General features: G+C 38.2%; 1 protein-coding gene across 1 annotated transcript in view; it reads right to left on the bottom strand.

Annotated features, from left to right (window-relative positions):
* Nucleotides 1–1,732: 1,732 nt before the first annotated feature.
* Nucleotides 1,733–13,570, bottom strand: part of PPARA (peroxisome proliferator activated receptor alpha) — a 43,186-nt gene continuing 31,348 nt past the window's right edge. The window contains 1 exon segment of the mRNA XM_044995693.1: nt 1,733–12,468. Within this exon segment, the coding sequence (XP_044851628.1) occupies nt 12,221–12,468 (248 nt within the window). The 3' untranslated portion in view covers nt 1,733–12,220.

The following is a 13,570-nucleotide window of genomic DNA, read 5'->3' as shown; positions in this document are numbered from 1 at the left end:
TTAGTTTCCCTAGCCACTATATATAGAGGTATCAGTTGAACACAATGTTTTATTGATATATTTACTGTTGTCGATGGTCCTACTGCTTCAGCTTCTTGTTTTTGTTTTTTTATGTTTAATGCTTTCCATGTGTTCAACAATTGTCTGCCTTTGAACGTAATCTACAGCCTTGCTGCATACCGTACAGAACAGCACATTACCAGCAATGTGAAATTTGTCCTTTGCAAGCTCAGTGACAGTCTTTAGGGGTGATTTTTAAAGTTTTTGGCATCTTTTCATACCTTTAGTCAGTCATATCTGGAGGCTGAAGTGAAATTTGAGAAGCATTAAAACGTGAACTCCTATACGCCGTTGAGTAAACTCTGCGTGCTGGAAGCAGTTTCTTGGAGTATGTTTAGCTATATAAATTTAAAGCACATTCACCAATCAACCACAAGAGGGGGAGGTTGCACACACTGAATAAAATGTGACACTGGTACTTTTAGTTAATAGTTAATGTGTTTTTTTCACAAAATGTTAAATGTCACATTTTTCCAGGGGAAACTGATGTCTAGGCTCTGTGCTGATGTACCAGGATATTTAGCACTGAACACGTGAGCTAGAGCAAAGGTCCAGGCAGATGCGATAATACACTAACTTGTGATGATATAAACTAGATCTGGGAGAATAATGACTTGATTAAAGTTTTTTCTAGTTACAAAATGCAAATGAATTCAAGCAACTGTTCTTGTTATTAGTAATTACCCTCTGGGATATTTCAGGGACTCTCTTCACTGTTATTCCAAAATAGGGGCCTGACCCTGCCACCATTTACTACCCAGCATAAGGCCTGATTCAAACAAACAGTCATCCCTATTCAACAAAGGACTTAAGAACATACTTCACTTTAAGGATGTGCTTAAGGGTTTAGCAGAACAGGGATGATTGTATGTAATTAAATGCTTTGCTGAATTGGGGCCATACTGCTTACTAACATAAGTAGTCTCATTCATTTCAGAAGCAGCCTATCACACAAGCTCCAAGTTTTTAGATAGGATGCATTTTTCTAAATACACTCTTGATATTGTTCTTTTAAAAACTGCTCTCAGTGCATAAGTTGTGTTATGTAATAAGCATCCTGAGTTTGTATTCTTTACTAGTACATCATGTTACCATGAAAGATTTGGGCCCCAATCCTGCAAACACTTGTTTATATGCTCACCTCCATGAGTGGCATCACTGAAATCAGTGGGATTACTCACTATGCATTTAAATGATTTCTGCACTAGGGCTTGCATATCAAAAGCTAGGAGAAGGAAAAACCACTAAGATAAAGCTCTATTACAAATTAAACCAGTTCTATTGTAGTGGTACAGGATGTTGCAAAGGAACACGTTTTTTTCCAGTGATACCTATCAATCTTTATCTGGCAAAGCTTCATGAGATACTAACCTAAGCCCTGACCCCCTGCAAACACTGATGCACGTGAACAGCTAAGTGAGTAGTCCCACTGAGTTTAAAACAGAACTAGTCACGTGTGTAAAAGTTATTCATGTGTATATAAAAATGTGTTTACAGAATGAGGGACCCAATTTGGACTTTCAGCTCTTTCTGATTAAGTGCTGGATGCAGTCAGCAGAGGGTGGCAAAGCTTTTTGCTTTAAAAATACAGGACACATGATCACTGTGAATGTGTCTCTTATCACCAAGAAAATCAAACACCATTCATGATGCACCACTCATTAAAACTTGATACAATTTTTAAAAATATTTTATTTTTAAACCATTAAGGCAAAACCATAGCTTTAAATTAACCATCTTTACATTCATCAGTCTTATAGTATGACTTTAAGCGCATACGGTTCTTACAAGTCATGACAATCACTAATCAGCTCAATCCCTTATTCTTAAGGAGAGAAAAATCAGAATGTAAAATAAAAATTAGAAAAAAACTCAATTTACAGGCCTGTTTCCAGTCTGTTGATTTTAGAACAAATATTCAGAAGCCATTATATTTAGTAATTAAAAAAAAAACTTTTTTGTCGTTGCTTGTAGAAGTGCAAAAGACCTCTTAACTTTGTCTTTTCTACAAGTCCCTGTGTTACCAGGGCTTTCCATCCCCTCTTAAAACATCACCTGCACCGTTGTGACTAAAAAGTAATATGGGATTTAACCTGAGTTACTGATACTTTACAGGAAGACAATCGCTCCATGAGAATTATTTTTGACTCCTCCCCACTTAGCAATATCTGCTACTGATGAGTTTGATACATTTTTCACTACACTTTTGTACATTTAATACAAGTAAAAGGCACCCAAGAAAAGTTTGACAAACAACTGGAAACCCTGACATAAAATGTTTTTTATATCTATATTTGTGCTGAGTTAACCACTTATGACCCCCCACAGGTTAGGATTTTAATTAATGGCAGCATTGACAAAAAAAAGTGATAATTTTTTTGTGCCACGTTGGATACTATGGGTCATTCTAAAAAAATTAAAATGAACACCGCTATGCAAGTACCTTGGTGTGTTACTTTAATAAAAAAAAAAATTCAACAGCTGTTTCTACTCCCGTTCACTACTTTTAATCTTCAATGTAGATCCTCTGAGAAGTCAATAAAACTGATCTTGACTGTTTGATGACGTTTCTTTTGTGAAATCAGTAATATTACAACTTTGACTATTTCTCTGTAATTACCAAGGAAATAAATCAAGGCTTAAAATGCTCTCTTCCACTTCTGCAAGCTAAGGGGAATACTTAGTAGCTGTCTGTGGATCAAGGACATAGAAATGGAATCCTGGCTCATCAGCATGCTCCCCTCACACATGCACCCTGTGGGAATCAACTCCAGGAGTGGGAATGCATGAAAGCCTCTTTCCATGGCATCATTCTCCCCTTAACCCATTCAGTTAATGCTGGCTGGTTGAGCATTAGCCACCGTAATTAGTAAAAGCTTCCTGAGTAGAAATGCTGGGGAATGTTGGCAATATGGGGGGGGGGGGGGAAAGAGGAGAGGAGAGGAGAGGGAGGGAACATGGCATCAAGACTAGATAATAACGATTCTGCTTTACTGTGGAAAGCAGGAGGCAGTACGAAGAGATGGGGCCTCCATGAAGGCAGTCCTGGCTTCCATGTGGCAAAATATACCTATGCTATGTAAATATGTCAGCGGTATTAAAGTACAGCTATGATGTATTTGAAGTTGACTTGTATACAAATCCAGCAATTTTGTTACAGAGATCTTACAAAGCCAAGTTAGGGGAAAAAAAATAAACAGACAGTGGATACTCTTACTGAACTCATACAGGGCCACCCGGGGGAGGGAAGGGAGGGGGGAAGTGGGGCAATTTGCCCCAGGCCCTGCAGGAGCCCCCACAAGAATACAGTATTCTATAGTATTGCAACTTTGTTGAAGGGGCCCCCGAAATTGCCTTGCCCCAGGCCCCCTGAATCCTCTGGGCAGTCCTGAACTCATATGCAGTCAATTAGGATGCCCCATTTGCTTACTGTCAGTGTTTCAGCTGGTTAACATTGTTCCAAACCCAAGTACTGTAGCCTCCGGGAGGTAAACGATAACATTCTGAGTCACCACATAACCTTTTACAGCAATCATGAATCAGGATTTTTCAAATGTGTGTAACAATGGGAGCCAACACGCATATCAAGAGGAGCATATACTCCAAAATGCTTAAATTACATTAAATAAACTGGGCCAAATCTTGCAGTCCTTACTCAGGCCAGTCCTGCAACTAATATTCCTGTGAGTAGTCATTACTTAGGCAAGTAGCCCAATGGGTACAGGCTTCTCATATTGTTGAGGATTGGGACCTTGGTGTTTACCTTGGCAAATCAACAAGACTGAAGGATTTGGCCCTGTGTCTTCAGCGTTAGCTATTCTGTTGCTCCATTACATCTCTCCCTGCCATTGTGATCTCACAGGCAGACAAATTTAAGAAAGGTAAAAGAGGCCAGGATTGAAATAGATTAAGAAACTGAAAGAAGCCTTAATAAAACTATTAAAACACATTGATATTGCTTAGAAAAGCACCTTGCCCCTGGGATGATTTTCGTTAACAGGAATCACTCTATTATACAGTTGCAGTATAACATGACATAGCTGATGTAGCTCTTCGCAGGTTTTACTTTACTGCTGCCCCAGACCGTTAATCCGGTGCAGAAAAAATAGATTACCAAAAGAAAACATAGTACATCTTTTACAAATACGTTCTTAATAGAAATTTGACACATTGATGAACACAAAGAACTTGGATGATAATATATCATCTACAATTTTAAAGTTGCACCAACATTATAAGATGTGATATTATGTACTGCAAACAAAACAGCAACAAATTAAATCATGGCTAGAACAATTAGAACATACTGTGCTTGTCCTGGGTGTCATTTTTTAATTATTCAGAAAAAAATTTAACCATTACAAATAATTAACTTAGTGTCTATGACCTGATCCTGCATCAGGATTTGCTAGAAGAGATCCATGCAAACATGGAATTCTACTTTAGTCACAGGATGCAGAATCAGGGCCTATATATAGATTGTCTTAGTCTATATCAAAAGCAGTGGTTTTCAACCTCCCTGGGGTCTACAGACTATGTCTAAGGGGTCTGCGAAAGGTTGTCTTTACCATAGAACCTGGTTTTCAACTTGTGGCCAGTGGACCACTGGGGGTCCGCAGACTATGGCTAAGATTTCCAAAGAGGTCCATACCTCCATTTGAAAATGTTTAGGGGTCCGCAAATTAAAAAAAGGTTGAAAACCACTGATCTAAAGTCATAGGAAAAAAGGAATGTTCCTATAGAAAAATTAAACGACTTCCAAGTTATTGCATATTTTAATTATTACTTAGTTTTCATTGTATAGTCAAACAGTTACATAATTTTGAAATCATAGTTCAACCTCAGTGTGTGTGGCACCAAAATTATTTTTTATATAAACAATAGGACAGCTTTATTCCAGTAAAGCCAAAAATCAACTTCTCATAAAATTTAAGTATAAATTTATGAGAGAAACGTAGGTCTACAGGAATTATATAGAAACGACCTCTCTTTGTTTAATTACAAGCCTAGTAGGAAAACTAAAGTACTGCAGTGCATGGAAAGATGAAAGTGGTTCTGAAGTCCACCCTACACCTTGGCCAGTTTGAGCCCCAACCCTTAATTATGTTAACTAAATATTTTACAGCTACAGTTTATCCTGTGCCAGACTTACTTGTATCAAAAGAGAAATGAAAGGAAGTCTACATTCTACATACAAATATTTTCAAACCTTGTTTACAACTGCAAATGCTCACACACGGATATGTCCCAAAGTTTTGCACAACACTTGCCCTCCACCGCCCTGTGAACTACACTTTGGAGCAATGAGGTGCTCCAAGTGATACCTCATCAGCCAAATTAGTAATGGAGCAGCTGAACTCTATAAGGAGACTGTCTGAGTAGTATAAGGAAGCTACCCACGAGTGTTCTCTCTTTGGGGAAGACTTGAGACCTCCACAGATTAGAAAGGATCCTACATGAGGAAGAGCGAGGGGGAACACTGAGCTGGGGCTTGGAAGTAGTAGGGAGAAGCCTGAGGGAAACTATCAGGGAAGAAGGACAGTAGGAGAAATCCTATTAGCTCTGCAAAGAGAGCTGGTGGGTGCCTCTGGACAGGAAAGACCTGCAGCTTCTGGGGAGTGAGTAGGAAGGTGGAAAGTCCTTTGAAAAGGAGTAAGTTTGTGGGGAGGGAATAGCTGACGCAGGCAATTTGGAACAAGAGACCGATAACCCCAGTGTGGATGGGGAACAGCAGCCAATGCTGAGGTGGCAGGGTGGCTCATAACTGTTTCTCGGTGAGAGAAGAACAAGAGTCCAGAGAGACAAACTATTGGCTGAGACTGTGTTAGTTTCTGTTTTATTATTGGAACCCTCTGGATGAGGGTTCTAAAAATGGTAGAAGTCTGACTCAGGACTGATTTATACAGATGGAGTGGAAACTGAGGCAGAGTCCAGGACAAGGGAGCATGACACAGTCCTTTATATAGTTTGTGGTAATTAAGTCCACAAACAAATTAATAGCATCTTTAACTTGAGACCTTGTGGCCTTTACTCATACAAGTATTCTCTTTGTGATTAAGGGTTTGCAAATCAGGCCCATAGAGTTTCACTTAAATAATTTACATATTTCCTTTAAAGCTTTTGTGGTATAATTTACTAAAAGTTTGTCTTGCAATTATATTTGTATATTTTACATATGGAAGTTTAAAGAAACGCTATCACATTCAGTTTAAAAACAAAAGACAAAACTGAACAATACCACTAATCTTAGTTCAAACCTCCATATTGTAAATTTAACCACTCAGTACCTGAGGGTTAACAAACTTGATTAAACACAGATATTCAAATTTGAATGTGGTTATTAAAATAGCATTGAGGTACAGGCAAGCATCATACTGTGCCTTTCAATTCAACAAGCCTTAATAAAGGATTATGGCTTTGAATGAAGTACCAATTTTATGACATACTCAACAATTCATTAATTTTATTATAAAATAGTACAATGGCTATAAGTGCATTTAAATAACTGCTGATTTTCTTCTTCTTTAAAAACTCTGAGATAGAAGCTTTGTGACTGAAAATTAAGGGACAAACTGAGCTGAAATGGAAGAGGACCAGAAATAATTTAGGTAGCTACAATGCAATCTTCGCCATCTGCTTTGTCTAAGACTTCTTACCATAAAGCTGTCCATTAGAAATGAAAGACCACTCAGAAATGCTAGTTCAGTGTGGGACCTAATTCTAGCAATGAGTAAACTTTCACAGATTTAGTATTTAAGATAAACATGTTTAGATGCTTATCTTAACCCCTTGAGTTTACAAACTTGTGCTAGAAATCTCATGAGAATGGACTCTGGTACAATTGCTGGTATTTCCTAAATCTGTTTGGGCCAGAAATAGTGCAAACATAAGCTCTTTGGCAGCATTTCGACATTTTAGCAGCTGGTTGGAACCAGAAACCCAAAGGCACAGGAAAATGAAAATTAAGGCATTTTTAAATGCCAAAAAAGTTCAGTTTGAGTAAATGGAAAACATTCTGATTGGTTGTCATTTTAATTTTAGCGCATTTAAAATAGAGATGGGCTCCTGAAATTAAGGGATATGTTGGTATCCACAAGTAACTTCATTTGTATTAATGAGGGTTGCATGCACACACTTTGAAATCAGAATAAAGCTTTAAATAGAATAACCAAATGAATTAAAATTAAGGTTACACAATTTCCCCTAGAACCTGCTTCTAGTCAGAGTAATGATGTACCAAACAGGCCAGCAAGTCTGTAATAGTGTTCTCTTCTAAATAAGACCACTCTTTCTTGTATATAACTGATTTTTTTTAAAAAACCCTAAAGCTTGCATGATTTGACTCCTTTATGCATGATGAAATTTGCTCAGGAATCTGTTAGTACTTAGTTCAAACTGTAAACTTTCACAAAAGCTGCCATCTTGAAAAATCTAATTTGTTAGTGTCTACTGTGATAATCCGTTGAGGTAGCTGAGCTAAATCTGTGAAAAATGTAATGCTAAAATAAGTTCTGTATACCAATACTAAATTTACAGTTGATATTATTGTTCTGTGTCTTGTTTTCTTTGAAGGCAGTATAGGTATCTCTGTTGTGCACTCAGTGGAATCTCCCAGAATTTTAGGATCTGTTACCATCTTGTTCAAGTTTCTGTAACCCCTAGACAAATACTTTTTGTACATATATTTTATATGTTAATTTTAATTGTAGCTCTTTGAAACACTCATCAAAATTCAAATGGTTATGGAAACTACCCAAAACATTAGCCGGTCTTGAAATGCGACTGCTGTCTTTTCCTATTTAAAAACTTTTAGATGTTTGATGAATGAATTTCTAGATCAGGAACTTTGCTGACAAACAAAGATCCTAGCTGAAATGCAAAGAGGCTCTGGATGTGTGCCATTGCTACCATTGTCATCAGGTTCACACCAAGTGTGCTGTTCACTGTTACACACATGTGGGTGCTGCATACATCAAGAATGCTGAAAGCAATGCCGACCACAGCTGTAGAGACCATCAGCAGGGGTAGCACTATTGGTGTTAAGTGTGAAAGTACATAGACATGGGTGCAGATGTACTCAGATGCTCGTAGTCATAGCGTATACAAGTGGAGGTGGGACAGCGTACTGCCTCATCTGGGGAGATGTGGTGTGTACAGCTGCTATTTAACTAAACAAGAGCACTAGGGAGGTTAATAGGTTCTGCTCCACCTTTGTATTTAGTATCAGACAAAGCGGCACCAGGAAGACCAGGATTTATGAAAGACTGAAGGAAAATGAGATGGTTTTATTCAGCAGATGAGGTGAGAGTGGACAAAACAAAAAAGTCTCCTTAACTACCAGGGCTCCTAACAGAGCAGGTATTCATAATGGCTGATGGTCAAAGACTTAATTATGGGGACTAGTATTAGTCAAACACAAGGCATGCACCTAAAACTGAGTCAGCTGCATCACATCCCCATACAGGATAAGCATTCTGAGGGTTTGAGTTTTGAGGAACAAATACTTTAATCGAAGCTTTATAAACAGTAGTAACTCCATATGCATATCATCTACCTGCTGAGTCAATTCTAGCATTGCATTGAAGACTCTCTCTCTAGAAAGTGCTGCCCTTGCTCAACCATCCAGGCAACAAAACATCACATTTTATCCCAAATGGCAAAACCAAAAATTCATCATTCACTGTAATAGTTATTCATTCTGGGCCAAACCCTACCTCCCTTTCAATTGAAGCACAGCAACTTAAAGTCAGTGGAATCACTGTGATTTTTCTGTACTGCACGCATTCTGGACAGCACTGAACTTTACTCCACACTGGCTTCCTCCAAAGCAGCGCAGACTAATGGCTGGTGGTAGGAATGGTGGGGGATGGGCAAGGGTATAACTAGTGTGACAATGATTATGTGGCTCCACCAGTCTAATCACCTGCCTGGAGAAAAGTGGGTGTATTGGGTGCTGCTCAATAGGGTAAGAAAGCTGCCCTCCCTGACTCCCATGGACATTTACCTGAGCAAGGTTTGTTTATTTAAGGCCTGTGCAAAGGTCCAGAATTTGGACCTATATGAAAGTCAGAAACAAACAGGGACAGTGTACTGGAAATGTAATAAACCCGGAACAAGTCTGAATTACATTTCCAGAAGGACAGATAATAATAGGAAGTTGAAATATTTTAAAAGATCGAGAGTATTTAGGTCCATATTTAACTTGAGAAGTCAAATACTGGCAACTCTTATGGTTTCATTATGAGTCTTGCAATATGTGATAATTTATTTAAATCCCCATCTTCTGCCAAGAAATGATTATGTGAGAACCTCAGCTTCATTTAAGTTTCTAGCCCTCATTCTTGGGAGTAAAGTTTGAAAATGTGACCTAGAAACCCCTAAAACATCCCCCGCCCAAAATCCAAGACATTAGTGATATATCTTATAGTTTTTAAGCCAACCTCATAATTTTTTAGCATCTGATTCATGATTTTTGAACTTTGCAGTTTCAATGGGAAACATTTTTAGTAGCAGAAAGTACCATTGCTGAAATCCTCTCATTTTTCTCAAGAGTCACAGTGTACTGCAATAATACATAAAAGCAGATCATTTCTCAATCCACTATTTTCTGATAAAACTTGAAAATCTATTATCAAATTGAATAGATAAGGTAGGTGTCCTATATCCATACTTTTCACTGCTGCTGGTTGTGAAAAAATAAAAAATGGTGGATGGGAAAGGTAGCATGTATGCCATCATTTTGTGTATATGCATTCTTTACTTTTCCCCTCCCAGACCCAGGCACCAGTTTGAGCTGTGTGTGCCTGAGAAGTTACATAAGCACAGAAACTGGAATAGATTCTAAGCACACTAATGGAAGTATAGATACTTTGTTCTTAACACTTGCAATGTGTAAGCTGGAAAAAAAAATCACTCTAATCTCACTCAATATGTAAGGCTCAAATGACCAAAAGCCTAACTGTAACAACAAGTCTCTAGCAGAAACAAGTTCTATGATGAAAACAGAGATTTTGCTTTGAGCAGGGGGTTGGACTAGATGACCTCCTGAGGTCCCTTCCAACCCTGAGATTCTATGATTCTATGATCGGTGTTCTGTGTTCTGGGATTTATCAAGCCTTACTCCCAAGTTGATTCTGTTAGTGAAGGTTTATGATTCTGAGGCCTTGAAACCATGCTACAATAAAGCAGGCATGAAAACTGACCCTTTTTCAGCCACAGAAAGTATTACTATGAAAGTATTGTCAAAATTGGCTGTCAAGATCATTGTTTTAACACCCCATAAAAAAAGATCAATGGAGAAACTCTCGGGGTAAAAAGGAAAAGAAAGATAAAGACAGTCTCCTTCTACTCTCTTAATATATTAAATGTTACTCCCAAAAGAAACTCATGGCTAGCAGTTGTTTTCATTCTTTATACAGTAGTCTCTGAAAAGTGGCATGATGGAGTTCCATGTCTATTATGTTTCAATGATTTTCAGATTAAATGTGCTCAGTTTACTGTAACATGATTGTTCTATCTGCCAGTCCTGCAGACAACATGGACATAAACTCAAGCTATGTTATTCTGGCTTACATCACCAGTCAGAACTACACTGTGGCTCAGATTCTGCTCTCAATTACATGAAACCATTTTCTCCAAGCTGTGCCCTCTTCCTTTACAACTGTGCAATCAGTGTCTACAAATTCTGCATTCTGTACCTGTGGTCTCCAGTGTGGTAGAGTAAAAGGAGGGCAGAATATAGTGTGTTTGGAATTTAGTTAATAGTTCTGTTGACAATGTACAAGGAGGAACAGAAGGCATTTCACTCAGCTGGATTGGCTCTGAGGGGGTAATATAAGCAGAGAGTGTAAAATAATATTTTTTATCAGAACAGTAAATATGTATGACTTTGAATACATATTAGGTGCAGATCTGTTAAGAATAAAGGTGCCTTGTTTATACAATCATTTTTCAGAGTAGACCACCACCTGAAGCTATTGTATTCTAACAATCTGGAATTCAGCTTCCTTGGGGCAAGAATCAGACTTCTGGGTGACTCCCCAAGTCCTGCTAATTCAAAATGGCATTTAAAGTAAAAATTTCATCTTCAGCAATTAAGACTTCTCCAAGATGCATACAATATACTACATCTCCACCCAAAAGGGACTTTCGCCTAGTTTCATTAGAACACTTTTGAAAAAGCATTCCCCCATTGTAAAGTACAATTCACTAAGAAGCAGCTTGGTAAGATATCTTTGACGTATTTTATAGAGTCTTACAGTTTACGGCCAGAAAGGACCACTAGATCAACTAGTCTGACCTCCTGTACATCAGAGAACACCAGCACGACCCAGGACCCACACACTGATACTTTGGTTGGTCTAATTTTGATCATTGGGTATTACCTCCCATGGGAGACTAGACTATTACGTGCCATAGGCAGAGAATAGAAGGGACCAAGGTGCACCAGTGCCCAAGGCTCCCACAGTGGCAGGGAAGTGATTATGTGAGTTACACCATGATAATCCTTTAATTAACTTTTTTTTAAAGACTCTTTTTAAAAGGCTAATCCTAAAGCTACTTAAGTAGTACTATTCCTCTCATAATTCAGACAGCAACAAAGTAAATATCTTTCAAATAAATATACCTGTGCATGTATAGTTATACCCAGCCACTTGATACATCTAGCCTGACTATTCTTTGAGAAAAATTTGAAAGTGCTAGTTGGTTCTCAATAATGAACAGGAGAGTATTTAAACCAAGAGTACATAATCTATAGAAGATAGTGCATGTATCTTGAACAAATTTTGCCCTATTTGGTAAATTAATGCTCAATGACTAGCCCAATACAGAATATAATTTTGATCAATCAAGGTCTGTTAGTTAACAGATTCAGATTTGTTAAACATATACTTGTTCAGTACATACACATTCTCGCTAACCCTCAAATTTCAAATTAACCAAAACTTCTTATGAGCAAATTCATAAGCACTATGTAATTTCTCTAAAGTATTTAAAGAACCCACGACAAAAGAAGTGTGACATTCCAGTTATCTACAATTTAGATTTTTCATGTTCTGGAATTCAGCACAGCAGATAACTGTACAAAGTAATTTTTCTCTCATCTATTATTAATATTGCTCTTGACTTTAAATACCGTGGAAAACATTACAAAAAACCCTTAATACATATCGCTGTAGATTTCTTGTAATAAAGGATGCAAGAGTGCATCAGATTCAGTCTTTTTGATTATCTGAACAAGTTGAGCATGCTCTGTGACAAGCTGTCGGAGGTCAGCCATTTTCTGGAGGAGTTTTGGGAAGAGGAAGATGTCATCAGGATGGTTGTTTTGCAAGTGAAGTTTTAGTACATGCACAATGCCCTCCTGCATCTTTTCAATATATTCTACATTTACAAGACCAGGACGATCTGTTCTCAAAACAAACAAAAAAGAATACACGTCATATAATCTTACCACTGTTGACATTTTATCTGCACGTAAGGCCTGCTCCAGGCGTCCACTGAAGACAATGACATTATTCCAATCAATACCAATGATTTTGGATCAGGGACAAAGTAAAATCTTGTCATTAGTGAACTTCTGAAACACAACTGAATAGCTATGGAATACTCTCTCAGGAGTACAGGTATAAACTAACTTTATTAAATAAATAAATAGATCCTCATGACTTTTGCCAATGTTATTTCAAGATGGGCTGAAGAGAGAATTCTCCATGTGACTCACAAACCTTCTGCTATAGTACAGTGGACATGTCTAGCCTGGATATCTGATCTTATGTTCTCTACATGAAGGTTGTGGGGTCTCCAACCCAAATCAGAAGGATGAATAAGATTAAGCATTTGCGTATTTTTAGTAAGCTCTTTGGAACATATTTTACTGTGTTACTACAGTGCCAAACACATTGAGTCACCAATCTGGCTTGGTACTTGATAGGTATTACCATAGTGCAATTAATCACAGAGGAGGCTGGCAACATCACTTATTAAGATTATGAGAGACTTCCCATTATCAGAACATGTTTTCAGTTGCTCATAACTTTGACAAATATGTGGGCTGAAATTTTCCATGCCAGGTGTGTGCCTCAGGCTGGAACTTCAGCTGTTTCTAAATACAAGGCTGCGAAAAACATATGTTGACCATGCTAAAAAAAAAATTTTTTTTTCTTTGGAAAGATATCGCACACCTGTACTTTGGAACAGGGATTTCAAATTTGGCAAATGAAAGGGAGGCCTTTGTGTTAGGATGTTGGAGAAGGGGAGATGGATCTGATGAGAAGCCTTGGTACATAGGGACAACTGGGACTGTCTGGGCAAACAGACTTGGACAAGGCGCCTCGGACAGGGAGGGTGACAATGAAATTGGAGAAGGAGCCTGGGTAGGGAAATTTGAACTAGGAGCATCAATTGGAGGCTCTGGTGGGGGAAAGACTGATTAGATGATGAACTGGTAGAAGTGGTGGGGAGGGGGTAGGGAATAGGGACTGGGTATGGATGCTGCAGGTGACTGGGA

This window comes from Mauremys mutica, chromosome 1 (assembly GCF_020497125.1).
Source record: "Mauremys mutica isolate MM-2020 ecotype Southern chromosome 1, ASM2049712v1, whole genome shotgun sequence".
NCBI lineage: Eukaryota > Metazoa > Chordata > Testudines > Geoemydidae > Mauremys > Mauremys mutica.
The sequence above is the reverse complement of the archived record's forward strand: the minus strand, read 5'-3'. Positions and strand labels throughout refer to the sequence as shown.